This window comes from Pongo pygmaeus, chromosome 8 (genome assembly GCF_028885625.2).
Source record: "Pongo pygmaeus isolate AG05252 chromosome 8, NHGRI_mPonPyg2-v2.0_pri, whole genome shotgun sequence".
Taxonomy (NCBI): Eukaryota; Metazoa; Chordata; class Mammalia; order Primates; family Hominidae; genus Pongo; species Pongo pygmaeus.
This window is the reverse complement of record NC_072381.2, coordinates 62,149,220-62,167,788: the sequence shown is the minus strand read 5'-3', so window position 1 is coordinate 62,167,788 and position 18,569 is coordinate 62,149,220. Positions and strand designations below refer to the sequence as shown.

General features: G+C 51.9%; 1 protein-coding gene across 4 annotated transcripts in view; it reads left to right on the top strand.

Annotated features, from left to right (window-relative positions):
- The first annotated feature begins 997 nt into the window (after positions 1–997).
- Positions 998–18,569, top strand: part of TSPAN14 (tetraspanin 14) — a 63,327-nt gene continuing 45,755 nt past the window's right edge. The window contains exons 1-2 of one of the 4 annotated variants that reach the window (XM_054435283.2): positions 998–1,143; positions 15,373–15,512. Coding sequence is in view for 1 of the 4 variants with exons in the window: in XM_063669891.1 (XP_063525961.1) it covers positions 6,341–6,344 (4 nt within the window). In the remaining 3 variants the exon portion in view is untranslated. Of the gene's footprint in view, positions 1,144–6,142; positions 6,345–11,898; positions 11,918–15,372; positions 15,513–18,569 lie in introns of those variants that run through there. The other 3 variants (XM_054435284.2, XM_063669891.1, XM_063669892.1) reach the window with 3 other exon arrangements.

Genomic DNA, 18,569 nt, shown 5'->3' with positions numbered 1-18,569 from the left:
CAAGACTTCCTCCTTCCATTGGAATTAACCTGTTGGTTGCTTGTACTGGCATGTGGCAACCAGTCTTAGCCCAGTTTTAATAGATCCCTGTTTGGTGTTACCCAACAGAGCAGACCACTCGGCCCTCAGCCACCGAATAAGTTTAAGAAATAGAGGTGTGGCATGCTTCATTCTACAGGTAGGGAGGCTGAGGCTGAGGAGCCGCCCCTGGCTATCCCTAGAAACCCCTCTACCCCACAAGAATCGTCCCAGCCATCTCTTTAGCGTAAAGGTGAGGAACAAATCTCAGCTACGATCCAAAGAGGGGAGCCACCCCTGGCTGTCCCTGGAAACCCCCCTACCCCACAAGAATTGTCCCAGCCACCTCTTTAGCGTAAAGGTTAGGAAGAAATCTCAGCCACGATCCAAAGAAAGCTTGGTATTTTTAGCACTAAGGCCAGAAAGAGCGTGTCCTTACTCCTTGGTTTACAAAGAAATAAAAACCTTTTCCCCTTCCTTCTTTTGAAGACTACCCCCGCCCCCAGGCTCCAAAGCCCGGCAGGAACGCCTCTTATCCCCACCAGAGCCATTTTCCTAATCCTTCGCCCGCTCTCCACGGTCATCCCGTGTATCCCTCGAGACGCCGCCTCCCACAGCTCGTGCTTCTCCCAGGTTCGGCTCCGACAAGGCCAGAGCGGTGTCTGCGCAGCGCAACGGCTCAGAGCGCTCGCGGCGGCTACAAGTGCCCGGCCCCGGGCCAGGCCCGGCCTGCGCCGCGCACCCACTGGGAGGGCGCGGACCCGGGCCGCCCCAAGCCTCCGGCACCGCCCAGAGCGGGACAAAGGGGCGGGCCGGCGACCCGGCCTCGCGGTCCCTGGTGCCTCGCGGGCCGGGAGGCGGGGTGCGGTGGGGGAGGGGCGAGGCGGCGGGGGGAGGGGCGGGGCCAGGGCGGGCCCAGGCGCGCGGGGCCGCACCGGGCGGCGCAGGGAAGCGGCGCCCCTTCCTCGGCAGCCGGTAGGCGCCGCGCCTCCGGCCCCGCCCCTCCGCGCCCCGCCCCCGCCGCTCGGACGGCCCGAGTCGCGCCCTCCCGCCCCGCGCCGCCGAACTTGCTCTAACTTCCTCGGCCGAGCCGGGCCGCGCCGCCGCTGCTGCCGCCGCGCGCGGGTGAGTAGAACGTGGAGACTCGGCTGGGGCGTCGGGCCCTGCCCCTTTCTTTGTCTGAGGCCGACTTCCCCGAGCGTTCTCCGGGGACGAGGGCTGCTCCCTAGGTCCCTGTTTGGCCCCTCAGCCTCCCTCCCCGCCTGTCCGGGAGCGGCCCCGCGGGCGGCGCTGGCTTTGTCTGCCAGGATTGCTCGCTAGAGGTTGGAGGCCTCGGCCGGGACCCCGCTGAGCCGAACTCCGGCGCCGGGCGGACGAGAGCCGCGGCGGGCCCGGGGCCGGCACTCCTGGTTCGGTAGCCCTCGCCCCATCCGCGCGCCCCGGCGAGTGCGCGCCCGTGCCGGGCGGGGTGAGGGCGACGGGAGCCTGGACGGCCGCTGCGGCTCGGAGCTCTGCTTCTCGTCCCCAGCAGCGAGCTCGGGGATGGGCCACCCTTTCGGCTCAGTCACCCACCCTCGGCCCCCCGGAGCTCGGGTCCGGGGTTGGGGTGGGCGTAGGCCGGGGCGGGCCGCCCCTTCCTCCGGCCCCGCCGTGGTTGTGCTCAGTCTCCCACGCTGCCGTGGGTCCCACTCTGCCCGGCTTGGGTTTGGGACGGCTGGAGTTTGAGTAGGCGGTGACCCAGCTTCTCCACGTTAGGCGCGTGGGGTTGTGTTTGGGAGCAAAGCTTGACCCCTGACTTAGCCGGAGTTCTGGTAGAGTGAGGTTTGTGGCTGCCGAGTGTGCTGGTACCGGGCCGCTGCTGCTTCTCCTCCACCCCCAGGGGTGGGGTGCGGGTGGGTAGGAAGTGCCTGTGTGACGGTGTGTGGAGGGACTTTGGCCCTGGGACCGCAGGAGCACTTGTCTTGGGGACTTCAAGTTGATCTCCGGCGAAAAGCAGTCCGTGCTAGGGGGAGTCGGGGGAAGTCGTGGGCCCGGGTACTGGCCTGGGGCTGGGAGCAGAGCGGTGGTGAGTGCGGCGGTGTCACACACTCGTTGGCTTTGCTGGCGCTGCTATCCCGGAGGTCAGGCGGTCTTGGGAGGCTGTGCAGAGCGTTGTATTGGAGCCTCTGCAGGTGTGCTCTTGGCAGTGGTCTGCCCCTCAGGGGATCTTCCTCCCTTCCGAGAGGGGGTTGCTCTTGGGCTAGTGAGAGAGTGGCCTGCCAAATCCTCAAAAGTAACCTTCCCCTCGCCCCTTGACCTTGAAGTCCAGAAGCAGTTAGTGCCTGCTGAGTGCTCCGGCCACTCTTTTCTATTTGTGAAGGGAAACCTGGGGACAGGCCATCGGAGCACCCCTACGTCCTTGCCACATTTCAGTCAGCCGAGTGGTTGGTGGGGGCGGCCTTCCTTCCAGGGATCTTCCTGGGCCCTGGCACCCCCAGAATGAAGCCCAGACTCCACCATCGTGGCCCTGTATGCCCTTCTATCCCCTTAGCTGCCGGTGTGATCATAGCCTCAAATTGCTGGGCTCAAGTGATCCTCCCACCTCAGCCTCCCAAAGCACAGGGATTACAGATGTGAGCCACCACGCGCAGTCTGATCCCACTCTGATCCCTAACGTTATAGTGACAGGCCCTGGAAACCCAGGGCCACCAGATGTATTTTCCCTTTTCTTCTCATTGTGTTGCACCTCAGCTTCAGTTGGAGACTTTCTGGATATATCCATCCCCACATCTCTGAACTCCACTGCTTGGACCACCTAATGTCATCCTCAGTTTACTTAACAAAGCATGGTTGAGATTTCTGTGGGGTGCGAGGCATTGTTGCAGGCACTATGCCAAGTCTGGAAAGTCCCTCACCAGCTATAAACTTGGTGTGGTCTTAGAACCCAGGTTGGATGTGGCATAGGTGCTCAGTAGTGTTTATTGATCTGAGCTTGATCTCAGCGTAGCAGGATCATTTGGGGGTGGGGGTCTGAGCCCATGTGTGCTTCTGAAGGTTTGTGGCTGCTCCAGGAAGAAAGGGCATGGAGCCGCAGAGTGGTTGGCTGCCCAGGGAAGTGTCCCCTTCACCAGCTGGGCAGCTGTGCTAGTCTCTGAGGACTGGTGAAGGTCCTTCTCATGTAGGAAGTGGCAGGATGAAGTGGGAGAGGAGATGGCTCTGCCCTGAAGGTGGTGGCGGCAGTGAAGTGAAGTTCCCATGGAGGCCGGGGAGCAGGAAAGCCCTGGGTTCTGGAACTATTTCCTCAGGCCTCACTCTATGCTACCATGTGCTCAGGAATTTGACCCATTTAACTTCAACTGAGGTAGAATTCGTTTTAGCAGTGCCTGCAAAGTGGCATTTTCCAGGCCTGGGAAACCTTTGCTGGTTTAAAATTTAGTGAAGGACAAGATTATTTCATAGTGATACTAATAGTGAGTTTATTGAGACTTACACCCTAGAAGTTTGACTTGTAATAACTCATTTAATCCTTGAAAACAACTGTGATGGCTGGGCGTGATGGCTCACGCCTGTAATCCCAGCACTTTGGGAGGCCGAGGTGGGTGGATCACCTGAGGTCAGGAGTTCAAGACCAGCCTGACCAACATGGTGAAACCCTGTCTCTACGAAAAATACAAAATTAGCTGGGCGTGGTGGCACATGCCTATAATCACAGCTACTTGGGAGGCTGAGGCAGGAGAATTGCTTGAATCTGGGAGGTGGAGGTTGCAGTGAGCTGAGATCGCGCCGTTGCACTCCAGCCTGGGCAACAAGAATGAAACTCCATCTCAAAAAAAAAAAAAAAAAAAAAAAAACAACAACAACCGTGATGTCAACAGCTCCATTTTACAGATGAGGAAACTGTGGTCCCGAGAGGTCACAGAGTAACTTGCTTGAGGTCTCAGTATGAGCTGGGTTTTCTCATTTCTTTTTTTTTTTGATACGGGGTCTCTATTGCCCAGGCTGGAGTGCAGTGGTACGATCTCGGCTCACTGCAACCTCCGCCTCCTGGGTTCAGGTGATTCTCCTGCCTCAGCCTCCCAAGTAGCTTGGACTACAGGTGCGCACCACCACACCCAGCTAATTTTTGTATTTTTGGTAGAGACGGGGTTTCACCATGTTGGCCAGGCTGGTCTTGAACTCCTGACCTCAAGTGATCCACCCGCCTCGGCCTCCCAAAGTGCTGGGATTACAGGCATGAGCCACTGTGCCTGGCCAGGTTTTCTCATTTCTAATTTAGACAATACGTTCCTCTCAGAGGTGATTAAAATGGATTCATATACCAAACAAGCCTGGCCCACAGTGGAACTAATGAGTGTTTTCAGTGAAGGTGTCCTTGTATCCCTGCCTCTGAACACATCTCATCTGTCCAGCACAGCCTGGGCACATAGCAGGTACCCCGGAACCCCCGCTGATTGGTGATGTAGCTTCTGTCTCCCTAAGGCCAGGGAATGGGAAGACCAGCACTGCCACATGCAGAAGACTGGGGAGTCACTGCTTGTGTCTGTCTGGACAGATCACGGTTTGCTGTGGTAACAGCAATCCCCAGGTCTCAAAGGCTTAAAGCAACAGAGGTTTATTTCTTGTTCACACTGCATATACATCACTTACCTGCTTTATGTTGTCCTCACTGGGGGAACCCCTAGTGATTAGTGGGAACACCCCTGGTGGCTTGGACAGAGGGACAGAGAACATGATGATCCCTCTTTCCTGCCACTGAGTCCTGGTGGCCTTTAAGACGCCTATGGGAAGGGGATTAGGCTCCTGCTGCCTGTCTCTGCCCTGCCTTGTCAGTCCTTGGACATCTTGCATGTTCCATCCCCTACCTCGATGTGGCCTGTAGGGGCAGCCACCTTTCCTAGAAGCAGGAGCAGGTAGCGATACCCAGGCAGGCCTGGTCCTCCCCACTTTTGTGGGACTTGGGGATTGAGCTTGCAGGCATGGGGTGTAGAAAGCAGTGGTAGTGAGGTGACTGAAGGTGGACTCCCACTGGGGACAGGATTGAGTGTGGGGCTAGATCCCTGGTCTGTAGAAGGGAGTAGGAACCCTCTGTTAATTACATTTTCCCCCTCAGGCCACCTTAGCAGGATTTTGAAGAGTCAGCCACACTGTGGCTCTTGATTTTGTGCCTGGTCACCTGCTTAGTCTCTGGTGATTTCCCTCGGGGCCAGCAGACACTGTTGGAGGTGGTGAGGCCTCAGGTTCTTCTGCTTCATGGTTAACTCACTCTCCTTAGGCATATTTCCACCTTTTCCAGGGCCTCCGTTTTTCTGCCAGTGGATTGAGAGGTGGTGGTAGTCTCCAGCAGTGGTCTCACTCTTGGCAGGCTATCAGAGTACCCAGGGAGCTGCGTAGAATGAAGTTTTGAGAGTCTTTGGTCTAGGTGAATGCCAGTGTTTCAGTTTGCTTATCTTCCATTATAGCAGTGTCCTCTGTAACTGTGAATCAGGGAGGTTATTCATAATATCTCCACATCCATTTTCTCCCTTAATTGTGTATGCTTTTGGTTTAGACAGGGCAAGTAGCCATGTTGGTGGAGCGCAGGCCCTGGCAGGGGGGCAGTGTCCAGTGCCGCTCTCGATTAAACGTGAAGATGTGAAGATGAATAACACTGTCCAGCTTGCAGAGTGGACGGTGGTGAGGCAAGCTTTCAAGTTGTACCTACTTTCTAGTTGAGTGACCTACACAAGTCTTTGATTTTTTTTTTTCTTCCTGGAAAAAAAAAGTTGTCTACTTTTCTCATCTGTAAAGTGAGAAGAATCAAGTCTGCCTTTCCTGTCTCACGGGGTTGCAGTGAAGCATTAGTACACTGAGAAGCAAGATCCAGAGCCCCTGAGTTAGGCCTGACACTGGTGTGAGACAGCTGCCATCTCTGGCGACACTCAGCAAGTGTTCACCAGCAGCTGATTCTGGGAACCTCACTTCCTCCGCCCTTGGGCTTGGTGGGGTTGGGTAGGGTTGGGTGGGGCTGTGGTTTTCTTTTAGGAGGCAGCAGGCCAGGCCTGGAGACCAGAGCTTAAGTGGGCCTGGGCAGGCTGGGGTTGAAACTCTTCACCCCTTGCGGTCTGTACTGCCTCCCAACTGAGCAGCCAGGGAGAAGGCCTAGAGCCTGTGCCTTTCAGCTAGATAGCTGGAGGAACTGGCTCCTCCCTCCTTAGGCTGTGCTGGCCTGAGCTGGGAGCCTGAGAGCTGGGGCAGTTGTCTCTAAAGTGGCTTCTGGGATTCTGGTAAGAGGTGAGCTCCTGGTGCTGCCTCAGAGTCTTTGTGTTTCCTGGCATTTGGGAGAGCTGGAGTTGGGCTGTCCTGCATGGGTAAGGTTTGAGGAGGGACTGGAACAAGGGGCTAGTGAACCTTCTCCGGGTTTTTTCTGCCTGACTATGCATCCCAGCTGTTGGGCCTGTGCTCCTGTACACTGCACGGCCTTGAGAAGAGTTCGGAGCCCTAACATCCAGGAGAACGGCCCCACAGCAATGGAAGGAAATGGGTCTCTCCCAAATCTCTTTTGTTTGTACCCCGAGGTCTGAGTGGTGATCCTGGGGGTGCTGTGGGACTCTCAGCAGTAGGGGTGTGTCTGTCCCCAATCTGGGTGCCCACCAGCTGTGCTGAGGGTCCTCTCCTGTGTCCCTGGGCCAGGCAGACAGGGTCTTTTTCTGGGGCTTGGTAGGGGAGGTCATCGACAGCCCCAGACTAAGTAATTTACACACTCTGAGTGAGGGGTGGGAGCAGTGGGTCCAGGAAGACTTAGGGAGCTGGTGAAAGAAAAACTGAATTCTGACACTTGTTAAACTGGTAAGGTAGACTGTATCAGGACTATTACAATAGATGTAGGAATTATCGCAATGGATTTTGCGGTAGAGGGGAGAAAGTGGGCCAACTCCAAATACAACAAAGAAAAGTGGGAACTTATAGCCAAGGAGCGGAGTGTGGGGGCTCCTGAAAATTTCTAAGAGGGTAGGGAAATTTTTAATAAACTTAGCTAACTGAATTCTTGCTGCAGGCAGGCCAGGGTGATCAGGTTTTACCTGGGAGATAGTAGAGGATGAGAAATACCATCAGATATCCAGGGTGATTAGATATTGAGGATGGGGGATTCTGGTTAACAGGATTTTTGCTAAAACTAGACTCTTAGAGAGAATGGAGTTAGGAGCCCTAGGTCAGGACCAGGTGAGTAGAGGGCTCAGAGGAATAAAGTTGGGTCAGGGACAGAATCTCTGTCAGTATTGCATGGCTGGCAGTGTCCTGTCCGTTCTTCTTGCACTGGCCTGTCCCTCAGGAGACAGGTGTGAGTGGTCCTGAGCTTGGGCCAGTGCAAGAATAGGGGACAGGTTTCTCTCCTTGTAGGTATCCCTTCTTGTAAGTGTCACTCTCTTTTTTTTCCAGAAACCTTGGTCCTTTTCAGCATCTGCTGGCCCCTTGTCCCTTGGCTCCCTTGCTCTTGGCCTGCTGGATTTCCCCTCTGCACCCAGGAAATCGCATGGACTGGGTCCTCGTTTCCCTACAGCCCACCAATTTTGCTGTTTGTAACAGCTATCCGCTGCTAGCCTTCTATTGCCAAATCTGTTGGTTGTCAGACCACAGCCATTTTACTTTGGACTACTCTTTTTTTTGCCCCCTGAAACTGAGCTCCTGCTGCAATTTGTGTTTCCTGCTCTCCCTGTCCTGGGCAAACCAGTCTGACAACTTTGTGGTTCTCGCTCTCGCCTCCATCAGCCTGGGGATTGACCGTCCCATTTGTCTGAGCTGGGCAGAGGGAGGTGCTGTGGGGGATCTCTTCCTCTTGCCTGGACTGCATACTCCCGCGGCCTTCTAGCCAGAGCTCCTGGGCATTTTGCCTATGGGAGCTTCACCAGCTTCCTTCTGTCTGAGGCCTTCAGGTCCCTGCCTCCAGCCCACCTTGTTCCTCCTCCGTGAGTGAGGCTCCTCCTTTTCTCTCTGGCCCTCCTGTCTACTTGATCAGACTCTGCCTCTCTTGAGGGCCGGCTCCCTCCAGCCTCCCCTGCACAGGTGACCCTGTTTGGCCTGCCTCCTTTTCTTGAGGCTGATCTTGTCTCAACAGTCAGCTTTTCAGGAACCAGGCCCTTGCTGTTGTAAGGAAGACCTGTCGGCTGTGGATCGGGCCTTCCCTCCTTCCTAGAGGCTCTGTAGCCAGCTTCCACCCTTGCAGCGGAACAGTGGTGGTGACAGAACCCTTCTCTCTGCAGACATCGTACCTGCCACAGTCATTGTGTTTTGTAACTCTAGTAGCTTCTTGTGAAATACAAGTGATGGTATAAACGTGGATAGGTTTTTGAGGGGGGCATGCCAAAATCGGAGTTGGTGGTAGTGGTGGGGGATTCATTCCCAAGGGCTCTGGGATGCTAAGTGTGTGAGCAAAGAGGAACAAGTGGCATGTGCCCAGGATGGGGTGGGGCGGGCAGGTTTAGTTGAGGGCTCTTCTGGTGTAGGGTAGCCCTGACGCTCCCCTCCATGGCATGACTGATGAGGTGGCAAAGGCAGGTGCTAGGGTTTGGTGTGTTGAGGATTAGTGCTTGGGTTGGGCTCTGCTCACTCCTGCAGAAAGACGGTTGGAGAGGGGCTGGTCTTGGTTTCACAGAGGATTATGGGATTACAGGCAAGACCTGCTGAGGGCTTGCACTGAGCTACTGAGAGGAGCAGAATGAAATATGAGGGCTTCAGGTGCCAGTATGATTCTCACTGTTGTGAGATCTCATTTGTGCCTTTTTTTTTTCTTCAGACAGGGTCTCACTCTGTTGCCCAGGCTGGAGTGCAGTGGCTCTATCACAGCTCACTGAAGCCTCCACCTTCCTGGCTCAAGTGAGCCTCCCGCCTCAGCCTCCTCAGTAGCAGGGACCACAGGCATGCTGCACCACACCCAGCTAATTTAAAGAATTTTTTGTAAAGATTGGATCTTGCTATGTTGCCTAGGCTGGTGTCAAACTCCTGGGCACTTCATTTGTGCTTCTTAATTCAGGGGCTACTTATTGAACATATTTAGCAGTCTTCAGAAAGCATCTTATTCTGTAAGGGGAACCAAATATACCCATTCCCCTCTCTGGCCTTCTTTCCCTGTGGTCTGGGTGATCTTTGAGCTTGAGGTCATTAGGAGGTGTTTATTTCTGTCCGCCCTGGTGGCCTAGGGGGTAGGAATGGGGTGGGATGGGATGTGATGGGGTGGGGTGGAGGAGTTGTTCTACATAGATAAGAGTTCTGTTTGTGAACCACTCCCTGCCATCCACATCTCTCACTCAAATGGTCTGGCCAGTCCTGGTTCTAATGGTCATTGTGTCATTCCCCTCAGCAGCAGGAAAGGCTGGAATGGTTTTTGTATTGTTCCTTAGGGGGAAAAATCACTTGGAGGAAGTATATCAGTGCTTCTGAGTGCAGAATATTTATTGACACGTCAGTTAAAGGAAGCTTTTAAGCAACATATATGTATCCCTTTAGTGAGGAATAAATCTACAAGTGCATCTCACAGCTCCATTTTGCAGCTTCCACTTCCTAGAAGGTACATGGAGTTTAGTGGTTAGGGAATGGGGTTTTGAGCTGGGATTTTGGAGAAATTGTTTTTAGCCTGTCCTTGGAATTGGGCCAGGCCTAGAAATCTGTTGAAATAGCTTTCTTTAGTTGCTGAAACTGGGATGTGTTCATAGCACTAAGACCTCGAGCTCTAGTGATGACTGAGTGGGGAGGGCTCAGAGAAGGGTCCCTGTGGATGCCCGGGATGCCTGGGTTTCAGCCCCATCTCCTGCATCGCCTACATTGCCTGAACCTTAGGGTCTTACAGTTTTATCATGAAGTGGGCTTGGCAGCAGATGGTCTGGTTTCTTTTGTGCCTTTGTCAGAATCTGCTCTTGCTCTTCTTAGGAAAACTTTCTATTTCGGGACTTGGGGTGGAGTCGTAAGCAGGGAGCCCTGTGAGTTGGTGAGTCTGTATCCCTGAGGCTGCCACTGCCTGACCCCCTCCTTCCCCTTGATTCCTTTCCCCTCCCCGTTACTCTGCCATGTTCTAGGGAAACACCAGAAGCTGCCTGCAGACAGCTACGGGTAAAATTGTGTGTCCAGCCACAAACTTTAGGCGTTTTAAATATTAATTTAGGTTTAACATTTTTATTTACAAAAATGTATACATGATGAAAAACACATAACAAAGATACCCGGTGAAAACTCCTATTTCTATCCCTGACCCCTTCAGTTCTGCTCCCCTGAGGCCCCTGTCACCAGATGTTCAGTGCCTAGTCAAGCATGTCTGTATTCCTCTCTTGTTTATTACCCCAGTGGTATACTAATTATGCTGTTTTGCACTTCCTGATTTTTGCTCTAAAAATTTATCCCAGGATTGTTCCATTTTAGCATACATAGTTTAGTCCATTCTTTTTAACAGCAGCACATGATTCTGCTGTACAGTGAATGATGACTCACTTTACCAGCCCTCTATTGATGGATTTTGAGGTTGCTTTCAGTATCTTGTTTCTATAGGCTAAGCTGCAGGAGTATCTTAAGCATGCTGTAGGTCTGTAGTTGAAATGACTAGATGTGGAGTTACTGCATTAGGTGTGTAAAAGGAAAAGAAACATGCGGCTTTGATTCCGAAAGGGGGAATGAAAGTTTACAAAGTTTTCTTTTGGAGGGATCTTGGCCTTCTACAAAGACAAGAGCTGGAGAAACTACCGGGAAGGCATGAGGGGTGCCAGCGTGTTGGTTCCCACCCAAGTCCATCTTTGGTTCAGTTCAGGCCAGCCTGTCTCCGTGAGCTCCATATTTACAGCCCTTGGCTGGCCCTCTGGGTCATGCGGCCTGTGCCCATAAAAGTGTGAGGAGTCAGCCAGAGTGAGCTGGGGTGTAGGGAGTGGGGGAGCAGGCTTCTCATAGTGGGTTCCAGCAGCCTCACGACTTTGCAGGACCTATGTGGGGTGTGAAGGGAGAGCGTTGGTTGCAACAAGCTGGAGCTGGCGTCAGCTTTTAGAGGAGCAGATTTTCCCGCAGTGTCAGGGGTTGGTGTGAGGATCGGCCTCCTGCTCTGGCTTCCCTTGGCCTTTCGCTGCTCTGCAGACCTCCCTGTTCAGGCCGCCTTGGGCCTGATTGCCACCCTGTGATTTTAAAAGCCTGTGTAAAAGGCACCTGGTGAAAATAATAGATGGGTTTTGTGTTTTGAGCCGGCGCTTCGTTTCAGAACAGAAATGGGGTACGGTTCTTCCTGGGGTGGGTGGGGAAGGAGGGACAGTCGTGAGAGCATGTTGGAGGTGCCCACTCCGTGTTGGGAGCTCTCTGGTTGTTTCCCTGTGTGGCTGTCACTGCCCCATGCCAGGGCAGGGTGGGAAGCAGGGAGACTTTAGGGCTGGCTGGCAGATAGACCTCCTAAATAGACCCTGACTTGGTGGGTTTGAGGCCTGTGTCCCTGCCATGGCTCTCCCACCCTTCTCCTCAGAGAACTTCTCACCATTGCAGTTACATGCAGTCCCCTTGAGAAGGCCAGAGCTTCCCATGTGCAGCTCATTATCTGGGCCTGGGTCCTTGGTAGCACAGAGGTTTCTATTGTGGCCTGGTGGCAGTGAGGGCTGACCTGTGGGGCTGAGGAGGCGGGACCTGGGGACTCACAGTGGAGCTATTCAGGGGCTCTGCCCTGGTTTCCTGCTGCTTCCCATTGTAGATTTTTTTTGGGGGGAGGGTGGGAGGGGACTAGAGAAGGAGGAGAGTGGGAGAGGGAGTGGTCAGTGCAGCTATTGTTGCTGGTAGCAGGAGCCCATTATGCTTAAGAGAGGTCCATTTGCAGACAGCCTTGAGCCACTCCAAGGCCCATCATGTGTTCTCAGATTCTAGTTTCTGCCTCTGTCAAGATCCCCCTTCGTGCTTCTCAAGTCCCTGTGCTTGCCTGGAACACCTCTGGGTAAGAGTTCTGAGCAGCTGGGCAAGGAGCAGGAGTGGCCGGTGCCAGGCTTGTCGGCCACCTGCCCACTGCTTTGGGGAGTGAGTTCTGCCGAGTCTTCCCGGCCCAGCTGTGCCCTTGGGTGGGGGCCAGGCACGTGCCTGGGTTGCTATTAGTCTCCCAGGCCCCCCACTTGCTTTGTGCCTCAGTGCTCAGCCCAGTGCCCCCTGTTCCTCACGCGAGCACTCAGCTGCTGAAAAGCCTCTGTGCTGGCAGCTCAGCCTGCAGCCACCCCCGCTGCAGGAGCCACAGCCATTTTCCTTTGTTCTGCCATCTCCGGGCTCTTGAATCTCAGGCTGGCAATGGGCAGCAGGCAGCCAGCACACAGCGCTGGCGGGGTGGAAGCCCTTGTGACATGAATCTGCCCACTGAGCCAAAGGCATGGCAGCCCCCTGGCTGCACCCCTAATTCCTCTTGCCTGTACCCCTATCTCCCAACCATGCTGAGAGAAGCACAGAGTATCCCCTCTTACTGGATCAGAAAGATAGTGACACCTACAGTGGGAACAGAGAGAGGTCTCACCTGTTTTGGGCCGCCAAGGTGCACACTAAAGAGAGAGAGAGTTAGCCTCCGGGTCTTTGGCAGAAAAAGCCACTCTCAGGCACAAAGGATGCTCATTCTTAATCTCCTGGTCTTTGTTGAAAACAGAGGCAGGATTGGTTAAGAATATTTTTTATTTTGGTCCCTATGGTTGTGAGGACTTTTCTCTGAGGGGAACTGTCCCCTGCTCCTTCACATCTGAATCTCTCCCTTCTCTCCCCCACCACTTTTTGGTGGGCAAAATGAGCATTCTCTCTGGGGGTACAATTTCAGCTATGTGTGGGGTTGCAGGCGGGGTGAAGGCCACTCTCACCCGCTGTCTGACTTCTCTATCTGAGGTGTGCCTGCCCCAACCCATACTGCCTCCTTTCTAAACCACAGACAAAATCTGTAAGGCACCTGCCTTTGAAATAGAGTTGTTATGTATAGAACTCATAACTCCTGCTAGTTTTCATGTGTTTAGCATTATATCTTACCCTTTCAAAACCCATCCTGGCTGTCTTATTTGATTCTCTTATCAGCCAAGTCTTACAAATCAGGAAGCAAGCCTCAGCCCCAGATAGGGTTGCACCTTGGGGTGTCCTCATTTTATTTTGTTTTTTGACATGGAATCTTGCTCTGTTGCCCAGGCTGGAGTGTAGTGGCATGAATATAGTTTAGTGTAGCCCCCACCTCCCAGGCTCAAGTGATCTTCCTGCCTCAGCTTTCCCAGTAGCTGAAACCACAGGCACGCACCACCATGCGCGACTGATTTTTAAAAATTTTTCATAGAGACAGACTCTTGCAATGTTGCCTTGGCTGGTCTCGAGCTCATCTTCTGGGTTCAAGCTGTCCGTCCGCCTCAGACTCCCAAAGTGCTAGGATTACAGGTGTGAGCCACAGCACCCAGCCCTCATTTTAGCAAATGTTGTAGCACCTACGACTCAAAGTAAAAAGAGCTGGTGCTCATCGTGAAAGGCGTTGAAACACAGACGCCACTTCGGTGGGGGGTGGAGTATGTTAACAGAAAAGCCAAAGTCTCTGAAATATTTTAAAGAGGTTTATTCTGATCCAGTGAGTGTCTGCGGCCTGGGAAAAGCACGGTCTCAAGAGGTGTGGGGAAAGGGTGCTTGAGGACGTCGGATCACAGTTTTGTTTTATACATTTTAAGGAGGCAAAAGTTACAGGCAAAGGCATAAGTCAGTACATGGAAGATATGCATTGGTTAAGCCCAGAAAGGTGGGGTATCATGAAACGGGCTTACAGGTCATAGGTGGGTTCAGAGATTCTTTAATTTGTAATTCGTTAAAGGAGTAAAGCTTTGTCCAAAAATTTAGAGTCAGCAGAAAGGACTGGTAAGATAAGGAAGTCCGTTAACTAATACACTGGGTTAGAGCTGTGGCGTGAGTGACTTAACCCTTGTCTGGCATGGCCTTCGGTCCTCTTTATATTTCGGTATCTTATTGTCACAAACAGTCTTGTTTCTTAGTCTTATGATCTCTATTTTAATATTAATGATGGTCAGTTTTTGTGTCTAAATCCCAAAAGGGAGGAGGTATGTAATGAGGCCTTTCCAACCTCCTCCTTGTTGTGACCAAGAGCTGTTTTTCAGGTTTCTCTGGGGTCCTCGTGGCCAAGAGGGTCTGTTTAGTTGGTTATGGGGCTTAGAATTTTATTTTTAGTTTACAGGTTGTTGGACCCAAACAAGACTGGGAAAGTCACGATCGAGGCAGCTCACTATTCTTTCTGGGAAAAACACAATGGATGTAGAGGCTGGGGTTTGAATTCTGGCTTACTGGGTGACCTTGGGTCACTTCCTGGGGTATAGATTCTTACTAGAAAATGGAAGTGTTGCTCAGAGGAACTTTGGGAACATTTTAGCTGTAACCCTTGGAGTTCTATTAATCTAACTCCAAAATGGTTCTATTAATCTGACTCCACTACCAGGAATCTCTCTTGCCAACTCAGGATCCTTTGGAAGAAAATGTCATCAGATGGAATTAACAAAGGGCCCCTCTTTTCCTGGGCGTTTCTTCCTCAGGTTCTTGAGGGGTGGTGATGATCACCTCAAAAGATGCCTGTAGTTTTCAAATGGAAACCGAGCCACCCTGAGCCCAAACACACACTCCCAGTTCTCAGGCGCTGAGTCTGGCCCCTGGAGCAGCTCACTGATAAGTAGTCTTACCTTGGACCTCGCCTTGGCTTTTCTTGGAAATGGCACATTACTTTTGTTTATTAGTGTAGCCCCTCTGTTGTGAAGTGGAATCCAGGGAGAGGGAAGTAAAGCTTTTAATTTTACCTCTTGCCAAAGTGAGGCCAAGCTCTTAAATGTAAAAACAAACTTGTTGAAAGTAAAAACGAAAACAGTATCCCCATTCCTCTTTTGGGGGTGGAGACAGTGTTTGAATTTTGCCTCTATTTTGTCAACAGGTTCTAGGAGACAAAATGTTCTTTTCCTGGTGACCTTTCAGGCTGGGTTTCTGCCCTTTATGTGCCTTTCCTGGCCCAGCCTCCATCCTCTGGGCCTGTCCGCCCTAACCAGCACTGCCTACCAGGCCCCCCTGTGCCTGCTGCCCGTCTGACTTCCTCCCATTGTCTTCGGGGCCAGCCTGTGTCACTGCTCTAGGCTGTGTTTCTGCCGGGCACGACACAGGAGGGCGGTGGTCTTGGAAGAGGCAGGTCTCTATCATTTGGTTAGAGTAGTTTTTACAGCTGAGAAATGGGAATAAAAATAATCTGTGAGGATCCAGTGGGATGCAACAAAATCCCAAACAAATCCCAAAATTAAAGCATTCCTCCAGGGAAGCTGATTGCATCCTTGTAAATCAAGCACAATAAAGATGGGTGGCTTTCTTCCCATGACTTGCTTTAATGGTTGTTTTCCTTCTGTGTGTCAGTGTTACATCCTTACTATTCAAAGTGCCATCCACAGACCTGCTGATGGGCAGCATGGGCATCACCTGGGAGCTTGCTGCGCTGTAGAATCTTGGGGGTCTCCATCCAGATCAGCTGAATCAGAATTTGCATTGTTAACAAGGTAACCCAAGTGATTTGAATGCTTTTTTAATTTTTTTTTTTTTTTTTTTTGTGAGATAGGGTCTGACTGTGCATTCAGTGGCACAATTAAGGCTCGCTACACCCTTGATCTCCTGGGTTCCAGTGATCTGCCAAAGTGCTGGAATTACAGGCCGAAGCCACCGTGTCCGGCCTGAATGCACTTTCATGTTTGAGAAGCACAGCCTCAGCCAGCCACACTGTCATGCTTGCGCCTTCGCTTTGTTAGCCTGTTTCGTGGTTTTGCAGTCTTTACCCACTTGCTTTCCTGAAAGTTGTCGACTTTAAACAGGTTCGGCAGCCCCGGCTCTGCAGTCCTTCCCCTCTGGGTGTGCAGTGCACAGCAGTTATTCCTCGGTGCTGGGGATGTCTTGGAAATGGAGCTAGTTCGAGAAAGCCCCCTTGGCCCAGAGCCCTGCTGGCGAGGTTATCTTTGGGGCATGGGGGTGGGGGTGGGGATGGGGGGGGTAACTGGAGCCCTCCTGGGTGAAAGGGCAGCCCTAAGCCTCCCTGGCCATCTGGTGCCACTTGCCCTGTCCTGTTCCAGCTGGAGAACAGGTTCAGAATCAGGTCGTAAATATTGTTTGCTTTTGGAAGAAACACAAAGCATTTTCTATAAAGGTGTTTTGGTGTATATTGAAGATAAATAAATAGTCCAGAAGAGGGACTGTAAATTTGTATTTTGTAGTAGTTTTGCAGCAGAAAACAGTTTGAGGTGCTCTCCTGATTTCACTTTACGCCTGCACATCCCCTGCATTCTGGCGAAGTTTGGGGCTTTGTGGGGAAGAGCTTGCTTCCCTGGGAATGAGACCCTGACTCTCCTGCTCAGCTACCCAAGGGGTCCCCTACCTTTCTGGCTCTGTTTTAGGGGATGATCTGCTTTCTCCTGACTCTTGATTTCCTCTCAACCTTTTCCAGCAGTTTCTCACCATTGATTTGCAGTTTAAAAAATTCTGCCGCCTCTTCCTCCTCTCTTTTGACGTTCACGAGGCACATTTAGTTTTATTTTTCCCCACTGGGCTTCACTTTTCATGGCTTCTTTGGAAAGGATTTTTGTTTGTTTGTTTTGTTTAACTCTGTAAATCTTTTTCCCCCAGTCTGGGGCAGCCAGGCCCTGGGGTGGGCTGGAAAGTGTCCCACCCTAGACTCAGAAGTTTTCCAGATTGCTGTCCTTTGAGGTGGGTTTTTTTGTCTTAAAACACAATACAGTTGTCTCTTGGTGTCGTGTCTCCAAGGAGATTGGTTTTAGCCCCTGCACTTAGTAGTATTTGCATATAACCTATGTCCTTCCTCCATATACTTTAAATCATCTCTAGATTACTTATAATAACTAATACAATGTAAATGCTATGTAAGTATTATATAATTTAAAGCATTTGTATTTTTTTTTTTTCTTTTTGAGACAGAGTCTTGCTCTGTTGCCCAGGCTGGAGAGCAATGGCGTGTTCTCAGCTCACTGAAACCTGCGCCTCCCATATTCAAGCAATTCTTCTGTCTCAGCCTCCTGAGTAGCCGAGACTACAGGTGTGTGCCACCAGGCCCGCTAATTTTTCTATTTTTATTAGAGACTGGATTTCACCATATTGGTCAGGCTGGTCTTGAACTCCTGACCTCAGGTGATCCACCTGCCTTCCAAAGTGTTGGGATTACAGGTGTGAACCGCTGCGCCCAGCCTTTCCTGAATATTTTTGATCCTGGTTACTCGAATCTGAGGATGTGGAACCTGTGGATATATGGAAGACTGACAGTATATTCTAGCTGACTGTGCAATTTTGTATAAAAAGATTTTTAAGCATCTTACAGCCATAATCTTTATGGCTTTCAGGCATGGAAACATAGAGAATGAGGAGTAAATATAATTCTAAACTCTCTTATGTAGTTTCTTTGTGACCTGTACAAAGAGAACACTTCAAATCTACATTAGGCATGTAGGTCAAATCCCTGCAGCCTACTGGAGCAGCTCCTGTAACAGCCAGCTTTTAAAGACCCAGTTATTGGAGCAAAGTTTATTTCTCCCCCAGAATGGGCCACTCATCACTTGGAACATCTGTGGTGTTCAGGAGTGGCTCCCACCCCAATGGTGTCAGCCCTGCAAGGATGACCATGCTGGTTTTGTCTTGGTATCATCTGCAGGGCCCAGCCTGGAGCTGGGGATACACTGAAGGCTCTGTTAATAATCTTCATTGGAGGGTCAGTCTCGGGGTGAGACAGTTGCCTGCTGCCAGGTTGGGTTGCAGTGTGTCCCTCCCTATCTTCAGGCACAGCTCTTGATCCCAAACTGGGGAGCTTCTAGATGTGCTGCCCTCATCTAGTACACATTTAAACTAGCTGCTTTAGGGAGCATTTCCTGACCAGCTTGCCACCACCACGACCTCCTCCTCTCTGCCCTCCAGCACCTACTTGACTGCATTTAGTGAAGGGAGTCATGTTCTGAGTCCCCTGAGTCAGGCACAGGTCCCACTCTGAGTTGGTGTTTGTCTCCACGGCCTCATTCTTGGTGTCTTACATGCAGCAGTGCCCTGAATATGTAGAAACAAGTCTTTAGGTGCTTGTCTCCCACAGCAAAAGCCTTTTCACCCCATGGGCTTGGCAGGCGAGCCTGTGCACTGATGGATTGCTGGGTGGGTTGCTTCAACCTTGCTGATCTAGGGAGGCCACAGGGCCCAGCCCAGTCCTCCTGAGGTCTGGAGGCACAGCACCTTGGACCCCGTGGGTTCTTGTTCACATTGGGAATACTAGTGTAGACTGGGCCCAGACTCTCCACGTTTGTTTGCAGCTAGCTGAGGAAGAGGCTCTGATGTGCTCTTACCAGGAGCATGTAAAAGGATTCTGTGTATAGACATTTCATGTAGACTTAGATTTTCAGAAACAGGCCTGTCATGATGATCAGGGTATGGGTATAGGACACGTTCACTATGCCTGCCTTGGCCTAGCATCCTCCCGTGAGTGGGCAGCTTCATCTTCAATGGCAGAGGGAAGTAGGTTGGGACATCAACTTGGAAGCCAAGGTGCCAGGCCTCCTTTTGCCTAGCCATTTGAG